This window comes from Ahaetulla prasina, chromosome 6 (assembly GCF_028640845.1).
Source record: "Ahaetulla prasina isolate Xishuangbanna chromosome 6, ASM2864084v1, whole genome shotgun sequence".
Taxonomy (NCBI): Eukaryota; Metazoa; Chordata; class Lepidosauria; order Squamata; family Colubridae; genus Ahaetulla; species Ahaetulla prasina.
The window spans coordinates 50,686,615-50,705,165 of NC_080544.1; the positions used below are offsets into that span (position 1 = coordinate 50,686,615).

Below are 18,551 nucleotides of genomic sequence, written 5' to 3' on the forward strand. Positions count from 1 at the left end.
CTATTATATAGAGAAATATAGAGAATATTTAGAAGCAAGTTGTTAGGAATTGGCAATAAAGATTACATGATTCCAAAAGATGTACCTGTTCTCTGGTTCTCAATGTTTCAGTTTCCTCATAGCAGTCCTGATTTAATTATGTTTGGATAAATGGGTCACCTGTCAGGCTCAAGAACTCAGGAAGCAAGGTGGTTCAAACAATTCCAAGTTTATTGCATGCTACAAGAACCTGAATTACTAAGGTCAAAGCAAATTGGAGGCAGATAAGAGTCAATGGAATTCAAGGTTGGCTGGACTTAGATCATGTGTGGACATGAAGGGACTCAAGACTGATAACATGCTTGACCCCTCCCTCAAGTTCAGCCTGGTCATCTCCTACTTCATCCATGTGACTTACCTGATTTTATGGCCTTTTCTTAGCAGTCTTTAAGCAAATATTATGACCATTAGATGAACCAGTGCTTTGCTAAGGATTTGGTTTTGCTAACGATCAGAAGTAAATACTGACTTTCAGCAAAATCATCACAAAACACAGTTATGTGACCACAGTTCAGAGGTGGGCTGCTGCCGGTTCAGACCGGTTAGCCCATACTGGTAATTACTATCTCCGGCTGGGCCCACCCACCTGCCCCGATGCTATCCTGTCCTATATATCTTACTCCCTGGCTCACTTGCCCCGCCTATGCAGCACAGCTGGTTATCACACCCCACCCACTCTACTCACCACAGCTGCCCAAGAAGGTGTGCTGGAAGCCGTGCGCATAAAATTGCCGTATGTTTAAAGCCGCATGTAAGTGCAGAAGGCACGCACACTCATATTTTGAGTTCTGCACTAGGTGAACCAGTTGTTAAATTATGTGAAGCCCACCTCTACCACAGTTATAAATGCAACCTAGTTGAGCACCCAAATTATGGTCACGTGACCACTAAGCCAACCATCAGAACTTTAAATCCAGGTCATAATTTTGTAATCAGTGAGGTACTTATAACTTTGAATAGGCACTAAGCGACTTGCCATAAGTCAAGGACCACCTGTTCTTTTTTTTTTTTCTTCACTGTACATTATAGAAAAATTGGACTTAAGTCAAAATGTGTGTGACAAGAGCATTCTGTTAGCCATTAATGTTTCTTTCCAGGGATATCGAAATCATGTCTCCCTAAGCAGATTGATCCTCTGCTTATCACCTATAACATTTCTAATTTTGTCAGCAGTTTCTACGTACATTGTTCTGTTCCATCCTCACAATTTAACATTTGCTTTTCCACTGTTACATTAGTCTGAGATGAGAATTTATGCCAGCAAGAGCCAGTGAGAAAATTGGATTTGCTTTCCCCACAGTATGTTTCTTCTTTTATATGTTGTTTTGATGTTTAAGCGATAGAGCAGGATTTGTTTGATTATCAGGTTTGTCAAAACCTGACAAATTTTCGTGGGAGAAAATTTCACTAAATCCAAATCCACTGGACTGGACAAAGCTGCAGACGAGCTCAAGACTATCCTTCACTTGCTGAGTTTCTTTTTCTAAACTAACCCACTAACTCAAACATTGTAATTTTTCTTCACTGGGGAGCTGCTTCAGTCCTTTGATCATTTCTATTGATCTTTCTATAACTTCACCCACTCTCCCATTTGAAAGAAATGTGAAAGCAGGGATCACAAGGAATCCACATCTCTAAGAAGTTTGAAAGTCTGAAGCTGCTCTCATCCTAACTCAAGTGATAATTGTATTTATTGAACATTATCACCCAAGGTGAAAGTCTGATTTAAAGAATGCCAGAGCAGATCTGAAGTAGCTGACAGCTATTGTGAAGCTCAGAAGCTTGCACAATTCCTTACCCTGCCCAAAAGAGAGAGTAAGAAAGAGAAGTAACCTTATCATTTTAAAAAAGGACTGTTAGTGGATCTTTCTTATATTTTCTGGGAATGACACACCAGAACTATGCTCTGTACTTTTGATGGCTGACAGTGTAGCATGACAATACATTTACTTTCTTTTAAGCTAAAAAAACTACAGCTATAAGTACCATCATGAATTGTATGTCCTTCATTTTAAAAAGGGAGAGAATGGTAATGCATGCTGAAGTGCAATATCACACCACGGTTTTCCTTCCACAGTTATAAATGATAAACATATTGGTGTGTCTATGAATGCTAAAATAGAACTTTATAAGTCTGCATTTCCAGCCATACATTGGAATTACCTCACTCCGTAGCCAAACCACCTAGAAAACCCCCATCTTGGTCTGATTTTCATAGGATGCCAAAACCTTTACAGACATCATCCCATTTATGAAAGAGTTAATTCCAAGTGCAGACATTTAACTGAAGTTTTTAACATACACTCTTAATAAAAAGCCATTAGAGTATTGCTAACGTTCTCCACATAAATAAATTTTTATTCTGCTTTTAAACTGTCTTATTCTTTGCCTATAATATTCAGTGTGCATTTACAATCGTTGACTGGAAATAAATCATGTTTATTTCATCCCCATGACCTTTTATTGTAGTATGTTCCAATAGGTTGCCTTAGCTGAATAAGAGATTTTAGCATTAATCCAGCTCATTTCCCACTCCCCAAATTGCTATTCAGCTCCTGGAACATATAGACTGCCACCCACTTTCGTCTACTGACTTTAAAATCAATGGGAACCTGAAATGCTGTTTGTTGTGTTCCTCCTCTGCGTTAATAAAATTGTATCTATTTGTTCTAATAAATTAATCGGTGCTCAAACCACCCCATTTTCTTGGGCCTCCAAGTGGCCTTCATTGTTTTTTTCATCAATGCCATTTTGATCTACTTTGTATCAAATTCAAGAAAGTAATTGCTGAGTACAATATTATATTACACAGCACCTTGTAGTTTAAAGGTGCAACATAAATGATTTATAAGTGTGTTCCACACTGCTGTAATTGTTTCCTTTTAGGCAATTTCTTTACTTGTCCTGTGGGACAAAAAAGCTCTGAGTGGTGAAGCACATGGCTTGAATTTCTTGGGAACTTGATTTTAACCTCTTTTGCTATTTAATGTGGAGTTGGAATTGCTTAATGCTGTGGGTGCCCAATTTTTTTGAGTCAGTGGCTGTAAGAACTCTGTAGAATGTATAATGGGACAAAAAAGGTGGTTATAGCAAAAGATGGGCCAATGCAATAAAAAAAAAATCTTATCTATTTTATTGATATGTTGATCCATTCTCTTCAGATTTATCAGAACCATATATTCAATTGCAAATTATTTTACTAAAAATCCATGGCAGCTGAACGGTACTCTGGAAGCTACACTTAAAGGTTTATACGTTATCCCAGAAACAAATTCTGTGTTTTTCAACTAACCCTAAGAAAAGAATAACTCTATATTTGCACTGAAGTTTTAGAACTTTTCCCAAGCAAGGTTATCTCAAGCCTTGGTCAATGGACCAAGTCTAAGTCGGTTGAGATGAAATTTGGGGCTTTGATGTCATAGAGGGGGTCAACATGTAGCTGATTTTGGTTGAAAATGGGCTATAGGAAACTACCAGGAAATTTTAATGGTTTTGATTAAGATTTGGAAGTTGAAAAAATATCCAATAAGAAAGCATGATGTTGTTTTCAAGAGAACAAAGAGGCATATCAAAACACTTTCCCCCTCCAAGTTGAAATCTAACATTTTTAAAATAAGAAAAAAGCTAAAATATTTTCCCCAATAGATCTGTCATATCTTTAAAAAAATTCATAATCCAGATTTATTAGATTATGCTTCCAATTATGTAATTATGAACATTTATTAATGAAGAACAAATATACATTCAGGTAGTGAATATAAAATTGTTCTAAAATTGTCAAAAGAGCTTGATGTGTTCCAATACTCCAAGAAGGAACATGTCGTGTCCCACTCCCCCCGACGACCGGGTCTAGGAAGTCCGTATCAGGCATGGCAACGAAGCCTCTGCAGCTTTGCCAAATTCCTCCGAGGTTTCTCAGGGCAGGCAGGAGTCCAAGTTGTGACTTCAGCAAACTAGATGAGACTTTGCTTGACTCAAAGTTGGAATGCCAAAAGCAGGTCCTTTATATAGGCTGTGGGGTGTGGCTCCATGACTCAGCATTTATCCAGGCCTGCCCCTCCCTTCCTTCTGCTGGCGTCGCCTCTCAGATCTCCGGAAGAGAGGATCCTCCCACTTTGAATTGTCTTCTGCTGTTTGAGAAAGGGAGGGGTCAGAAGGAGTAATTCCAATCCGTGGCTGACTTCCTCTGATGGCTGAGCCAAAGGAACACACGCCATATGAGTGAGGTTTGTTTGTTCATTCCTGACATCCTGTCCGGGCATGGGGCCAGGGCCCGGGGCTGGAGGCATCACAGGCAGTTCATCTTCATTATCAGACTCGGAGTCTGATAGCAGGCCTGGGAGGAAATGGGAGGGGCCCAGCTGAGGAGAGGAGGGAGGACAAGGCACAACAGAACAGTACTCAGTCTCATCAACCTATAAGAGCTGTGGTGGCACAGTGGTTAGAATGCAGTACTGCAGGCTACTTTTGACTGACTGCCAGCAATTTGGCAGTTCAATTCTCACTGTCTTGACTCAGCCTTACATCTTTCTGAGGTTGGTAAAATGAGGATTCTCCCCCAGATTGTTGGGAGAGATGCTGACTCTGTAAACCTCTTAGAGAGGGCTGTAAAGCACTGTGAAGTGGTATATAAGTCTACATCCTATTACTATTCCTAGGTATAAACAACACGTGACAATTTTTTCTGCATCAGTCTTCATGTGTTATTTCTCTTTTTTCACTGGTCTATAAATTATGTTGAAACTTGCACCCTGTTGGCACATGGCAAGGCATGCAGCAAGTGGAAGAACTAGCAACTAACTTTTGCTGGCATATCCTAATGTGAGAATAGACTTAAGTACAGTTTCAGCATGTTAATTCAAAGAGTCTCATTACAAACTTACATTTCAAAGAGACTGCTGGTCTTCTTATGGACAGCTATTTGAGCCCTAAAACATAAACTTCTGGTCTTTTTTGAAATTTAAAAACAAAACAAAACAAAATGAATACCAATACATCCGTCAAATCATGCAAGACCCATACAAGTTCTCCTTCAGTGCTTTCATTTGCATCACGCTTTTCTTTTCACTGACAAAAATTGCATCTTTCATGCAATTCCATTGGCTGATCTTCAGATTCATTATATGAAAATTACAAGGCTTGCTAAACATTACTTTATGACTATCCAAATTATGTCAGAGGATGATAGCTTGACAGAAGAGTGGTAAATGTTACTAATGTTATGGCTGACTTATAATTGAGATTGGAATCGGTAACCAAAAAAAGAATTCGTGCCTGAGCATAGGAAATGTGCATTTTGAGAGAAAGTAAGTAAATTTATTCCAAATACAAGCTTGGTGGTTTCTGATTATAGAGTACGTTTGACTCTTTTGACAGAGAATGTTGAGATAGATGGAAAGGAAGCATAAGGAAACAGAGATTAATGGCTGACATTAATGGAAAAGAAACAGGTGGAAGAGAAGGAAAGTAGAAGAAAAGAGCTGTAAAGTACAAAAACAGCCATGCCAGCAATGAGAAAAGAATTATTTGAAAAAGGAAAAAGTAGACATGACTTTAAATGTCTCTGTAAGCATTTACTGTTCACTTTTAAAATGTAAATAACCGCTACTAGAGACCAATAATTATTGAAATTGCAGGAGATGAAGACCAACACAAACTTCAATTGATGCAGAATGCGGCAGCTCAAATATTGAGCTGAAAATGCATATTTTGAAAGAATCTGCCATGGTCCCCCCATTTATGAAAATTGAGAGAGGAGGAGGCTTGTACTTTAGAATAGCCAATGCCCTCCATTGGTGGCTTTCTGCAAGCTTGAAAATAACTTGGGGTTTTTCAGAGAGCCTTTGAGATATAAATTGCCACCTTTGATTAGTGCTATGCATGCTAGTATTCCTTTATAGGAGCTGGGGTGGTGCACTGGTTAAAATGCAGTATTGCAGGCTAAATCTTCCCATTGCCAGGAATTCGATCCTGATCGGCTCAAAGTTAACTCAGCCTTCCCTCCTCACAAGGACGGTAAAATGAGAACCCAGATTCCTGGAGGCAATATGCTGATTCTGTAAGCTGCTTAGAGAATGCTGTAAAGTGCATGAAGCGGTATATAAGTCTTAAGTGCTATTGCTATTATGTATGTCATTTTGTTCCATGTGGTTTTAATTAATAAAGTTTTAATTTACTGCCTTGTATTGATAAATGTTCTTTCAGGTTGTTTCTGATTGCATTGAAGTTAAATCCAATTATTTCATTATCAATGGATAGAAAAAATCCTGTGATGCTACTGTGTATGTCAAATTAGAAAATCACAGCACTATTAGCACAATTTTTGTATTATATTATAAAATTATATTTAATTTTGTTGATTAACAAAAATAATTATGCTGTAACTCAAAAGTCACCACGTACGAGAGGTACAGTGGTAAATAACTATAAGCAGTTTCAATTTCACCAGTATTTAGAATCTAGCATTAAAGGTTAATCCAACTACTTTTTAGTTTTTAAAAATTTCCAAATTCTAAAAATATATATTCATAAACTCTGTTGTCTAGATGGGATTATATAGAGAAAAAATCTCATTGGTACATGTGATTCAAATCGATCTTATGGTGGACTTCCAGGTAGAAAATCATGGTTCTCTTAGTCAAGAATGTACTTTTTATTTATCAGGTCAGATCCACTTCTTGTCTGAACAAGGGCAAGCTTGTTCAACCTGGCTCTAGATTTAATTTGTAGCTTTTTCAAAGCATTCCAGTGGTCCTTAGCTAATTGTCTTCTTTTTATTTTATATTTTAAATTTGATAATGAAGTGTAATCATCTCCATATCTCATTTATTTCTGTTTTTACCCCAAATTTTAATGGAGGATTGGGCAAATTAATTCTTATTTGTCTTATTCCCTTTGCTATTGTGAACAACTCTCTTTCGACTCAATTCTTATTGTTGCTTCATTATTGATTCTAAAGGTTCTTCAGAAGAAACAACCATTTGGCTTAATATATTGCACATTTTGGCATGAAATATGTGAAGTCCTTGTTTTAATCAGGAAAGCAAAGATAAACTTCCTTTTTAGGTTTTCTTACTCTCTCTATTATCCATCTTATGTTAGCTATCTTTTCTTATGTCCCACTGCCTTTTCTGAAATCTGTTGGTGCACTTGCGGTTTTTCCATATATGCCTCTACTTTTCTTTGTGATTCTTTTTTTAAAATAATTTTTATTAAATAATTTTGTTACAAAGCAAAACCGTGAGAGAAAATAAAGATAACAAAGTTAAACTAGAACATAATGGAAAAATAAAAGAAAAAGAAAGGAAATATTATAAAGAGGCAGTTTCCAGTTGTCTTGACACTGGTTGTAAATACATTTTATTCTGTCCTCTCTTTCTAAGGTTACATCATAATTTCCTTCTTTTTTTTAAATAAGCTATCTTTTCTAATCTTTAAATCCATAAATCATAGGTTATTTTTTTTTCAGCAAAAAGATCATAAGGGGTTTCCAATTACTAATAAATGTAGTTGTTGATTTTTTGCTAATCAAATACGTTAATTTTGTCATTTCTACTATTTCTTCATCTTCACCAATCATTCCTCTCTTGTAGGTATTTCAGTCTTTTCATGTTTGCTCATATAATACTCATAGCAGTAATCATATATTAAATCTACTATACTTCTTTTCTAATTAACTACCTTCTCTGTTATTCTAAGGCAGAATTTTGCATATTGCATTTCAGCAATACTGCATTTCTTTTTGCATTTCCCATCTTTTCTGTAGAAACCCAGTATCTCTGCTATACTATCCATTGATATAAAGATGTTAGCATTATAAATGCCTCTTCTTCTGGAGCTACAGTTCAAAGGTTATTTTGATCTGATCATCGCCTCCATGTCACATTGTGAAATTTCAAAGATTTTTTCAGTAAGGAGAATCTTCTGATCTTGGAGAGTTCTCGGATGTCTCATCCTTTGGCTTCCAAACTTGTCTAAATGTTTCAATTATGTCCATAAAATTTTGTTGACAATAATGTTGAACTGGTTTATTGTTATCTTCTTCCAGGTTTGATTTTGGAATTCTTTCCATTTGGGTTGGCCTGTCCTTCATCTTGTGGATTAGCCTTTATCTTTATTCATTCTCTTTTAACCATGCTAATGAGGGTAATAATCCCATTAGATGCTCCTGTTACTGCTAGCATCACCAGTGAATACAGTTGTTGAATTCTTGAATCCCTTGGGAAACTAAATTCCAAAAGATTTTGAAGCTGAATTTTTTTGTAGCAGTAGAGCCTTGTATTTTGTCCCATTGAAAAGGTAGCTAACAACATTGGAGAGGTATGAAAATAATTCAGAAGTGCGTGTATTTTTTGAAAGTATAGATCAGTTCAGTAATAGCTATTTAAGTAAAGTAAACATTAAAAGTTTTTTTAAAAAAGGATTTCCCAGTTGAATTGCAAACTAACTTTACAATGTAGGCGTTGATCCCCTGTTGCCATAGCAAGCAGAACAGTGGACAAAAGAAAGAGAAAATAAGAAAACAGCTGTTGGTTTAAAGTCTTCGAGTTGCTGCTTGGTGATTATTTTAAAGAGTTTACATTACTCTTTTATTTATGAGGCAAAGCTAATGTAAACATGCTACTATGAAGGCCAGTGAGATCTCAACTTAGTTTGACTTGTAAATTAATCAGTGTTTCTTATTTCCAAAAAAGGCTGCAATTGTAAGCATACTTATTTTGAAGTCAGTCCTATTGAAATAAGTGAGATACTTTTGAATAAACATGACTCTTGGGACTTACGAAGCATTCTTACAACCCAGCTTTTTAAATACATTACTTCAAAACAAGTCATAAATAGTAGATTTCAAAAGGAATTACTTCCAAGTAAATTTGCAGGTGGATACACTCTTAGGTAAATTGACCGCATACAGTTTTCATGCTCCAGTTATGGACTTGCAAATGAACTCTTTCAGTATCCAAGAGGGATCAGATCTTTCTAGTACTGAAAAATTCAGGTGACTGGCCGTCATCGCTTAAAAAGCATTGTGCTTAGCCTTATGGCTCTGAATTCAGGATCGCTTTAGTCTGAATCAAATTCTCTTTTATTGGTCTTTGCACCTGATATACAGTTGATTTTTTTTTTCCAGTTGAATGCAGTGTACATTGTAACGTGTTGCTGGACAAATAATATATTGTTGACAAGTCTGATGGATGCAGCTGGTAGTCAGAAAAAGCAGAAGAGTTAAACTGATTGCATTTTTGCACTCAGATGCATTTTTTCTGTTTATTGTTTGGGATTTGCTGCTAAGAAAACAGAAAGGGTGTTTAGTAAATCTTTTTAATAAAAAAAAAAACCCATAGAATTATGTATCATTGTTGGCTATGAATATGTCAAGGATACAGCTTTCCAAAGGGTGAGTGAAGGAAAAAATATGCTTCATTTTTTAAAAAAACATTTTTAAGTACTTAAGGTTACTAACTTTTTACTCGCCTACTGTACCTGTGCCTTTAATACTGGCAGGCACAATATCATGCATTACTGAATTTCCATATAAAGCTACAATTAAAAACACATGATGTTAAAACCACCAAAACAAAACATACTCTTGTTATTCTTGTTTGTCTATGGTCGATTATCTGGGATAATTTTATCCCAGATTTGAGGAAAAAGTGATGTTCAGGTAATAAGTTGTATGAAGAACATTCAACTTCTAAATACTTTTAATTTTAAATAGTGCAAAATTTGAGAATATGGGGTGGAATAGAGAGAAGCAACCTAGAACTAAGGAAAATTTTCATAACAGTGAAAACAAATAACTAGTGGAATGGAAGTTGTGGGTACTCCATCACTGGAGATTTTAAAAGACTGGACAGCCATTTATTTGAATGAGCAGGGGATTGGACTAGAAGACCTCTAAAGGCCCTTCCAACTCTGTAATTAAGTTTGAAATATGACTGGTAATTAGGCACCTCCATAACAGTAATATACAGAGGATTATGAGACAGCACAGTTATGGTAAGAAAATTCGTTCAGAAGGATCTGTTACAGCAATGCTTTCAATTTCCTGAATTCTTGCTGCTTCTCCAATTCTTCTAGAAAATCAGTATCATTTTAACAAAAGGTTTCAGCATCAGACCTTTGTGTTAAAATGCACATACGTCTTGGCCTTCTTGAGATTGTTAATTTGCCTGCAAGTTTGCATATTTATTTGCAATGTTGTATTTATTTTTCACCCTTATGTATTCCTGACCTTACTTCATTTTTTGTTACTAAAATAATTGTAATTCAGTATGTGAGGACAGAGCCTAATGAATGCACTTTCTGAATTGTATTAACAAAGTTATTGCTTTGTTTCCATTGTCTAACAACATTGAAGAGTTTTAAGGGAATTAAGCTTTGATTGTTTGACTTTGTTTCATAATACTTAACTAATTATACATTCACCATAGTGACTATATGTAAGGCATTACCGTTTTCAATCCAGGAAGCAATTTGTTTTTTAATGTAAAAACTTTTAATTAAAAGATGGGGAAAAATGGCTTTCAAAGGATTTGTAACTAGATTTCACATTAGGAAATGAATCCTGATCAATCAACACAAAGCTGTTACTAGTTTCAGAAAAGTTTCTCTGCTGTTTAGTAATGCCTGTGCTAAAAATTTGGAGACACTACAACTCAAATAAGTAGAAATTACTGATTATCTATACATTTACTGGCAAATTTTAGCAAATGTGGTCGCTTTTTGATTTATGGACTGTCCCAAATTCCTTATCAGTATATCTTCTGCTAAGATTTTTTGATTTTCTCTTTTCCCCTTGAGAATGCAGAAACCAGGAAGGCTGCTTTCAAACATATTGTAGCAAGCTTTGGAAATTACCAACATTTGATTGCTTTTTTCATTGTTCTTTCAGGGAGGTTGTCTTGGGGGGGGGGCAGGGGAAGCTGGGAGATATTTTCCATTGATCCTGATCTTTACTGCCTTAATTTGGAACCTTTAAAAACTGAAGCTTTAAAAAGATCTCAATGTTTGAGTGATAACTAATCAGAAATTGTTATTTCATTACTGTCACTAATTCATAATCCACTTCTGAAAGATGAAAAAAGGCGTTCAAACAATTAGAAGGCCATAACTCAAGGATTCTTTTATTTTATTATTGTATTTACTTGTACAGCCACCCATCTCCTCTTTGTCACTGCATAACACGTGATGGCTCTTTGTCAAGCTGAGCTGTAGGTAACCAGCAAGAGATGACCAATCACTTAATTGAAATGCATGAAAGTCTGGAAGAACAGAAAGCATTTAGTAGTGTTTTTTTTCCTCACAGACTGGGTAGAAAATATCCAGAGCTTCAAAAAACATCATTGTCATAAAATGCTCCCAAGTGCACTTCTTACAGTACATAAAATAATAATTACATGTACAACTAAAACATTCCTTTTTCACCCCAGACCACCCCAACGAAGCTGTCGAAGTGCTGTCCTGGTGTCTGGAAGCCGTACGGGTCTGGATGGGGAGAAACAGACTCAAGCTCAATCCCTCCAAGATGGAGTGGCTGTGGATGCCGGCACCCCGGTACAGCCAGCTGCAGCCGCAGCTGGCTGTCGGCGAGTTATTGGCCCCAATGGAAAGGGTGCGCAACTTGGGCGTCCTCCTGGATGGGCGGCTGTCGTTTGACGATCATTTGGCAGCCGTCTCCAGGAGGGCTTTTTACCAAGTACGCTTGGTTCGCCAGTTGCGCCCCTTCCTTGACCGGGATGCCTTATGCATGGTCACTCACGCTCTTGTCACTTCCCGTTTGGATTATTGCAATACTGTCTACATGGGGCTGCCCTTGAAGTGCACCCGGAGGCTGCAGCTAGTCCAGAATGCAGCTGCGCGGGTAATAGTGGGAGCAACTCGTTGCTCCCATGTAACACCAATCCTGCACGGCTTGCACTGGCTTCCTGTGGTCTTTCGGGTGCGCTTTAAGATTTTGGTCACCACCTTCAAAGCGCTCCATGGCTTAGGGCCCGGGTACTTACAGGACCGCCTGCTGTTACCTCATGCCTCCCACCGACCCGTACGCTCTCACAGAGAGGGTCTTCTCAGGGTGCCGTCCGCCAAACAATGTTGGCTGGCGGCCCCCAGGGGCAGGGCCTTCTCTGTGGGAGCTCCTACGCTCTGGAACGAACTTCCTCCTGGACTACGTCAAGTGCCTGATCTTCGGACCTTTCGCCGTGAGCTGAAAACGCACTTATTTATTCAAGCGGGACTGGCTTAATATTTTTAATATTTTTTAATTTTTAACTGGGGTTTTATTATTTTAGGGTTCATAATTTTAAATTTTAAATTTTAAAATGTTGGCCATTTTTCTAATATGCTCGGTTTTAAATTGTTGTTTTAATTGTATATTTTTGCATTTTTTATCTTTTGGCTGTACACCGCCCTGAGTCCTTTGGGAGAAGGGCGGTATAAAAATTTAATAAATAAATAAATAAATAAATTCCTGGCAACCCTATTGCTATGTGAAGGAGATTTACTAGTTCTGTAACCAATCTTAAGTACACAACAGACAGAAAAATATGTGGAAGGGGCTTAGATGAATATCTGCCTAATTCACAGGAGTATTAGAACAGGAGGCGGTAAACACAATCAGATTTTCAAGATTCTTTAGTTATAGCCAATCTCAATAAAAGTGGCTCTGGGAATTCCTGTAGAGTGGGTTTCCTAGTAAGGTCCACCTGGTGGGGTTGACATTATGTGTACGGCCAGAAATGTATGGAATGACTATAATAAAGGATGTTCAACTAACAGTTCTCACCTACTCTCGCATTTTATATTTGTGGTTCTTCTTTGTTTAATAAATAATATGCCTGTTAATTGTGATCTAATAATTTTATGAACTTCCACCTATATTCCAACACTCAGACTTTTTTCAGCATAAATATATGGTGTGCCAGTAGAATAATCCCAGCAGAACTACATTATCAAAAATATCTCTATGGTTCTCCATGCACAGCGAAGTCAAAGGCCCTGTGGAATAGCCAATAGCCAATCTTAACTAGTAAATCTTTTTTTTTTAACTGTCCCAAATTCTTCTATTTTGAGTAAATATATAAATATCAAAATTAAATATCATCTTAAATGTTAAAAATAATCTTACTTTCATCTCATAATCAAGGGATGGAATCAAGATCACGGGAAGTGTTAATACCACTTTATAATGTCTTGGTAAGGCGACGCTTGGAATACTGCATTCAATTTTGTTCGCCACAATGTAAAAAAGGTATGGAGACTCTAGAAAGAATGCAGAGAAGAGCAACAAAGATGATTAGGGGATTGGAAGCTAAAACATATGAAAAACGGTTGTAGGAAGTGGGTATCTCTAGTTTAACGAAAAGAATGACTAGGGGAGACAAGATTGCAGTGTTTCAATATCTCAGGGGCTGCCACAAGGAAGAGGAAGTCAAGCACCTGAGGGCAGGTCAAGAAGCAATGGGTGGAAACTAATCAAGGACAGAAGCAACTTAGAACTAAGGAGAAATTTCCTGACTGTTAGAACAATTAATCAGTGGAACAACTTGCCTCCAGAAGTTGTGAATGCTCCGACACTGAACTGGTGTAGGGTTTTCTGCCTAAGCAGGGGTTTATACTAGAAGACCTCCAAGGTCCCTTCCAACTCTGTTATTCTATTCTATTCATCTGAGTAATTACACTGTTTCAGCCTTTCTTTCCCTACCCACATTTTCTTTGTGCTTGGTATATATTATATTATTGTTAGCCCTAATCAAGCCACTGCAGGATGAATGCCTCTTTATTAAAGGCCATGGACCATACAGGTAGTCTTCGATTTACAACAGTTCATTTAGTGACCGTTCAAAGTTACAACAGCACTGAAAAAGTGATTTATGACTGTTTTTCACACAACCATTGCAGCATCCCAACTTCTATATCTAAGAAAGGTTTAAACCTGAGTCTTGCTATTCCTAGTTTGTGTTGTAATGACTACCTACATGGTTCTAGTATATATGTATGTATGTAATATGTAGTTATTTGTGAAGTTCTTTATGTTCAATATCTGCTGTGAACGAATATATGTATATTTAGTCTTTTAATCAGCCCTTGAGTGAATTTGCTTAATCTGCAAGGCCATATGTGTGAATGCTTCTTATTCTTTGAACAAGAAATATTTCAAGTTCTTTGTTCAGGATCTCCTATAATTGGAACAAAAAAAAAGAGAGATTTTACTTCTAGTATAGAATTGCCGTATATTCTTTTATACTTTTCCCTATTACTTGTGATTTAGGGATAGGCTGATACCTTTTAGTACTACAGTCATTGCCAGCTTTTCCATTATAAGTGTTTTTTACAGCTTTGTAAGTCAGCAGTAAAATGTACTTGTCCAATTTGAAGCTTGGCATGTAACATCTTCATTTAGAAGCTAACTTTTTCCCCATCTGAAATAAAGAGATTAGGATGTCTCTTTATTCTCTTCGTCTAAGTGATATTATTTACAGGAAAAAATAGTTTCCTGGTTTTGCTGAGGTCGTTTTTATTCTAGATTGAAAAGTAACCATTTTTCTTATATGGGGGCTTTTGTCCCAATCCTTTCCTTAAGAATTTTCATTGTTTTAATATGCCAATATCTTTAAGTCGTTTTTCATATCTGAAATTAAATACCATAACAGTCATTTAATCCTGTTAATAAAATAACACATGATCTATTTGGTTGATTGATTTATTGCATCCAATTAATACTGGTAAGCTCTAACCAAATCAATTGATGGAATATAATTAAATACAGGCACGCTTTAAACAATAAAGATGAAAATATCCAAAATAAAAAAAATCCAAAGAGATGTAAAAATAAATGCTATAGACATAGCATTGAAAAAAAATATTTCACCACCCAGCTCTCTAACATTGATATATACATGTATGCTCGAAATATGCTTAGCATTAAAAAAATCAATATGCTAGAAATACTAATATGTAGCAAAATATTTATTTTATCTAGAAAAATAACTAAAACTTAAACTTATATACCACTTCACAGTGCTCTGTAGCCCTCTATAAGCATTTTACAGAGTCAACGTATTACCCCAACAATCTGGGTCCTCATTTTACCGACCGTGACAGGATGGAAGGCTGAGTCAACTTTGAGAAATTCTACAATATGAGATGCACTGTAGGGGAATAAAATAGCTGTCTAAGAAAAGAAACACTATGGAATCTCCTAGGTATTTTCTTCTCTTTTCCCCCCCTTAAAAATAATTTTTAAAAATAAGCATGTAAGAAGAACTTATTTGCCAATGTAAATGGCAGAAAGCCAGATGGTGATTTCATATGTGATGCTTCAGAAAGCATTGTGATATAATGATCTAAGTGATATAATAACAATATAATATAATAATAATATAATAATCTAAATCATCCAATGATCTAAGTGCCAAAGCCCACTGCAACTACATCGCAAAAAAGGCTTTAAGAGTTGTAAACCTAAACTTACGTAGCTTCTTCTCCAGAAACACTACTTACCAGAGCTTATAAAACATTTGCTAGACCAATTCTTGAATACAGCTCGCCTGTCTGGAACCCATACCACATTTCAGACATCAGTACAATTGAACGTGTCCAGAAATATTTTACAAGAGTTCTCCACTCCTCTGAATACAACAAAATACCTTATGCCACCAGACTTGAAATCTTGGGTTTAGAAAACTTAGAACTCCACCACCTTCTACAGGACCTGTGTTTAACTCATAGAATCCTCTATTGCAATGTCCTTCCTGTTAAAGACTACTTCAGCTTCAATCACAACAATACAAGAGCAAACAATAGATTTAAACTTAATGTTAACCGCTTCAATCTTGATTGCAGAAAATATGACTTCTGTAACAGAGTTGTTAATGCTTGGAACACTGACTCTGTGATCTCTTCTCAAAATCCCCAAAGCTTTAACCAAAAACTGTCTACTATTGACCTCACCCCATTCCTAAGAGGTCCGTAAGGCGCGTGCATAAGAGCACAAACGTGCCTACCGTTCCTGTCCTATTGTTTTCTTTCATTATATCCAATCAATATAGTTATTATATACTTATGCTTATATATATATGGTTATATATTATATAGTTACTTTCATGCTTATGCTTATATATACTGTTGTGACAAAATAAATAAATAAAAATAAATAAATAAATAAATAAATAAAATAAAATAAAATAAAATAAAATAAATAAATTTAAATTTAAGAAGAGGGCCGTGAAAATATTTGCAGATTCCTCGCATCCTGGACATAAACTGTTTCAACTCCTACCCTCAAAACGACGCTATAGAGCACTGCACACCAGAACAACTAGACACAAGAACAGTTTTTTCCCGAAGGCCATCACTCTGCTAAACAAATAATTCCCTCAACACTGTCAGACTATTTACTGAATCTGCACTACTATTAATCATTTCATAGTTCCCATCGCCAATCTCTTTCTATTCTATTCTATTCTATTCTATTCTATTCTATTCTATTCTATTCTATTCTATTCTATTCTATTCTATTCTATTCTAATGTTAACCGCTTTAATCTAGATTGCAGAAAATATGACTTCTGTAACAGAATCATAAGTGCTTGGAACACTTTACCTGACTCTGTGGTCTCTTCCCATAATCCTAAAAACTTTAACCAAAAACTTTCTACTATTGACCTCACCCCTTTCCTAAGAGGACCATAAGGGGCGTGCATAAGAGCACAAACGTGCCTACTGTTCCTGTCAAAGGACAACAAAGAATGTTCTTTCTGCACCAATTCAGTAAGCTCAAACTGCCCAAGGAGCTGCTGATCCAATTCTACAGAGGAATCATTGAGTCTGTCATTTGCACCTCTATAACTGTCTGGTTCGGTTCTGCAACCAAACAAGAAAAACACAGACTTCAGAGGATAATTAGAACTGCAGAAAAAATAATTGCTACCAACCTGCCTTCCATTGAGGACCTGTTTACTGCACGAATCAAGAAGAGGGCCGTGAAAATATTTGCAGATCACTCACATCCTGGACATAAACTGTTTCAACTCCTACCCTCAAAACGACGCTATAGAGCACTGCACACCAGAACAACTAGACACAAGAACAGTTTTTCCCCGAAGGCCATCACTCTGCTAAACAAATAATTCCCTCAACACTGTCAGACTATTTACTGAATCTGCACTACTATTAATCGTTTCATAGTTCCCATCACCAATCTCTTTCCACTTATGACTGTATGATTATAACTTGTTGCTGGCAATCCTTATGATTTATATTGATATATTGACCATCAATTGTGTTGTAAATGTTGTATCTTGATGAACGTATCTTTTCTTTTATGTACACTGAGAGCATATGCACCAAGACAAATTCCTTGTGTGTCCAATCATACTTGGCCAATAAAAAAATTCTATTCTATTCTATTCTATTCCATATTGTTTTTCTTTTCTTCTTCCTATATATATATATATATATATATATGCTTATATCTCCTAATATTTACTCATATATATGTTTATATACTATATAATTTTTTTGTATGACACTTATATATATTGTTCTGACAAAATAAATAAAATTTTTAAAAAATTATCATTAGACTCCTATATTTACCAATGCCATTTTGACAGTTATTGAATAATATATAGATAGACCTTGACTGTGTGACTACAATTGGGACCAGAATCTTGGTCATTGAGCAAAGTGAGATACCAGTCTTTATATTCTTTGAGAGCAAAAAAAACAGATTTCAACTCATGGAAGGATTTCAATTCCCCTTTGTCCATTGCACTTGGAAACTTCCTTCCAGCTTCCCAATTGACTTTTTCAGGAAGCTGGCAAGGAAGACTACAAATGGTGATCACATGATTACAGGGTTCTTGGCATTTTTGTTATTTTTTGCTTTGTGATTTGTGACCAAAATCTCTAAAGAGTACATTTAATCTGAATGTATTGCCATATATTCAGTGTTCAGTGTTAGCAATAGCAATTGCATGAAAGAAAATTGCAGCCTTTTTTCTGAATGGACCAGTGGCAAGATTAACCAATAATTGAATTTATTAAGACGAAAAAATTTAATTGTACAGGTAGATACAATGAGAAGACAATCATTATAGTAATTCTGGGTCTCATAGCTATTCCTAATATATGGCTTGGAAATGTTTACTTAACTTTTGGGAATGGTTTTAGTTTGGAAATGGTTACTTAACTTTTAATGCAGCTCATTGATGTATTCCACCAATATTGGAAGCAAAATAGAGGCCTGTAGTAATGTTTTTATTTTTCTACAGGGACCGAAGCAGAGTTTCAATGAATCTATCATAACAGAACCCTGTGTGACTGGGGTAAGTTCTTGCACTTTATTGCAGAAACTGTTTCTGACATTATATTTATTTATTTATTTTATTTATTATTTTAACTTCTATACCGCCCTTCTCCCAAAGGTCTCAGGGCGGTTTACAGCAAGATTAAAAACAAGAATACAAAAATTAAAACATTATTAAAAAACTGATTCAAATTTAGCTTAGTGTA

The 18,551-nt window shown here is 36.1% G+C and overlaps 1 protein-coding gene across 1 annotated transcript in view; it reads left to right on the top strand.

Annotated features, from left to right (window-relative positions):
- Positions 1-18,551, top strand: part of GFRA1 (GDNF family receptor alpha 1) — a 296,170-nt gene that overhangs the window by 265,928 nt on the left and 11,691 nt on the right. The window contains exon 8 of the mRNA XM_058188128.1: positions 18,311-18,364. Coding sequence (XP_058044111.1) covers positions 18,311-18,364 — 54 coding nt within the window. The remainder of the gene's footprint in view (positions 1-18,310; positions 18,365-18,551) is intronic.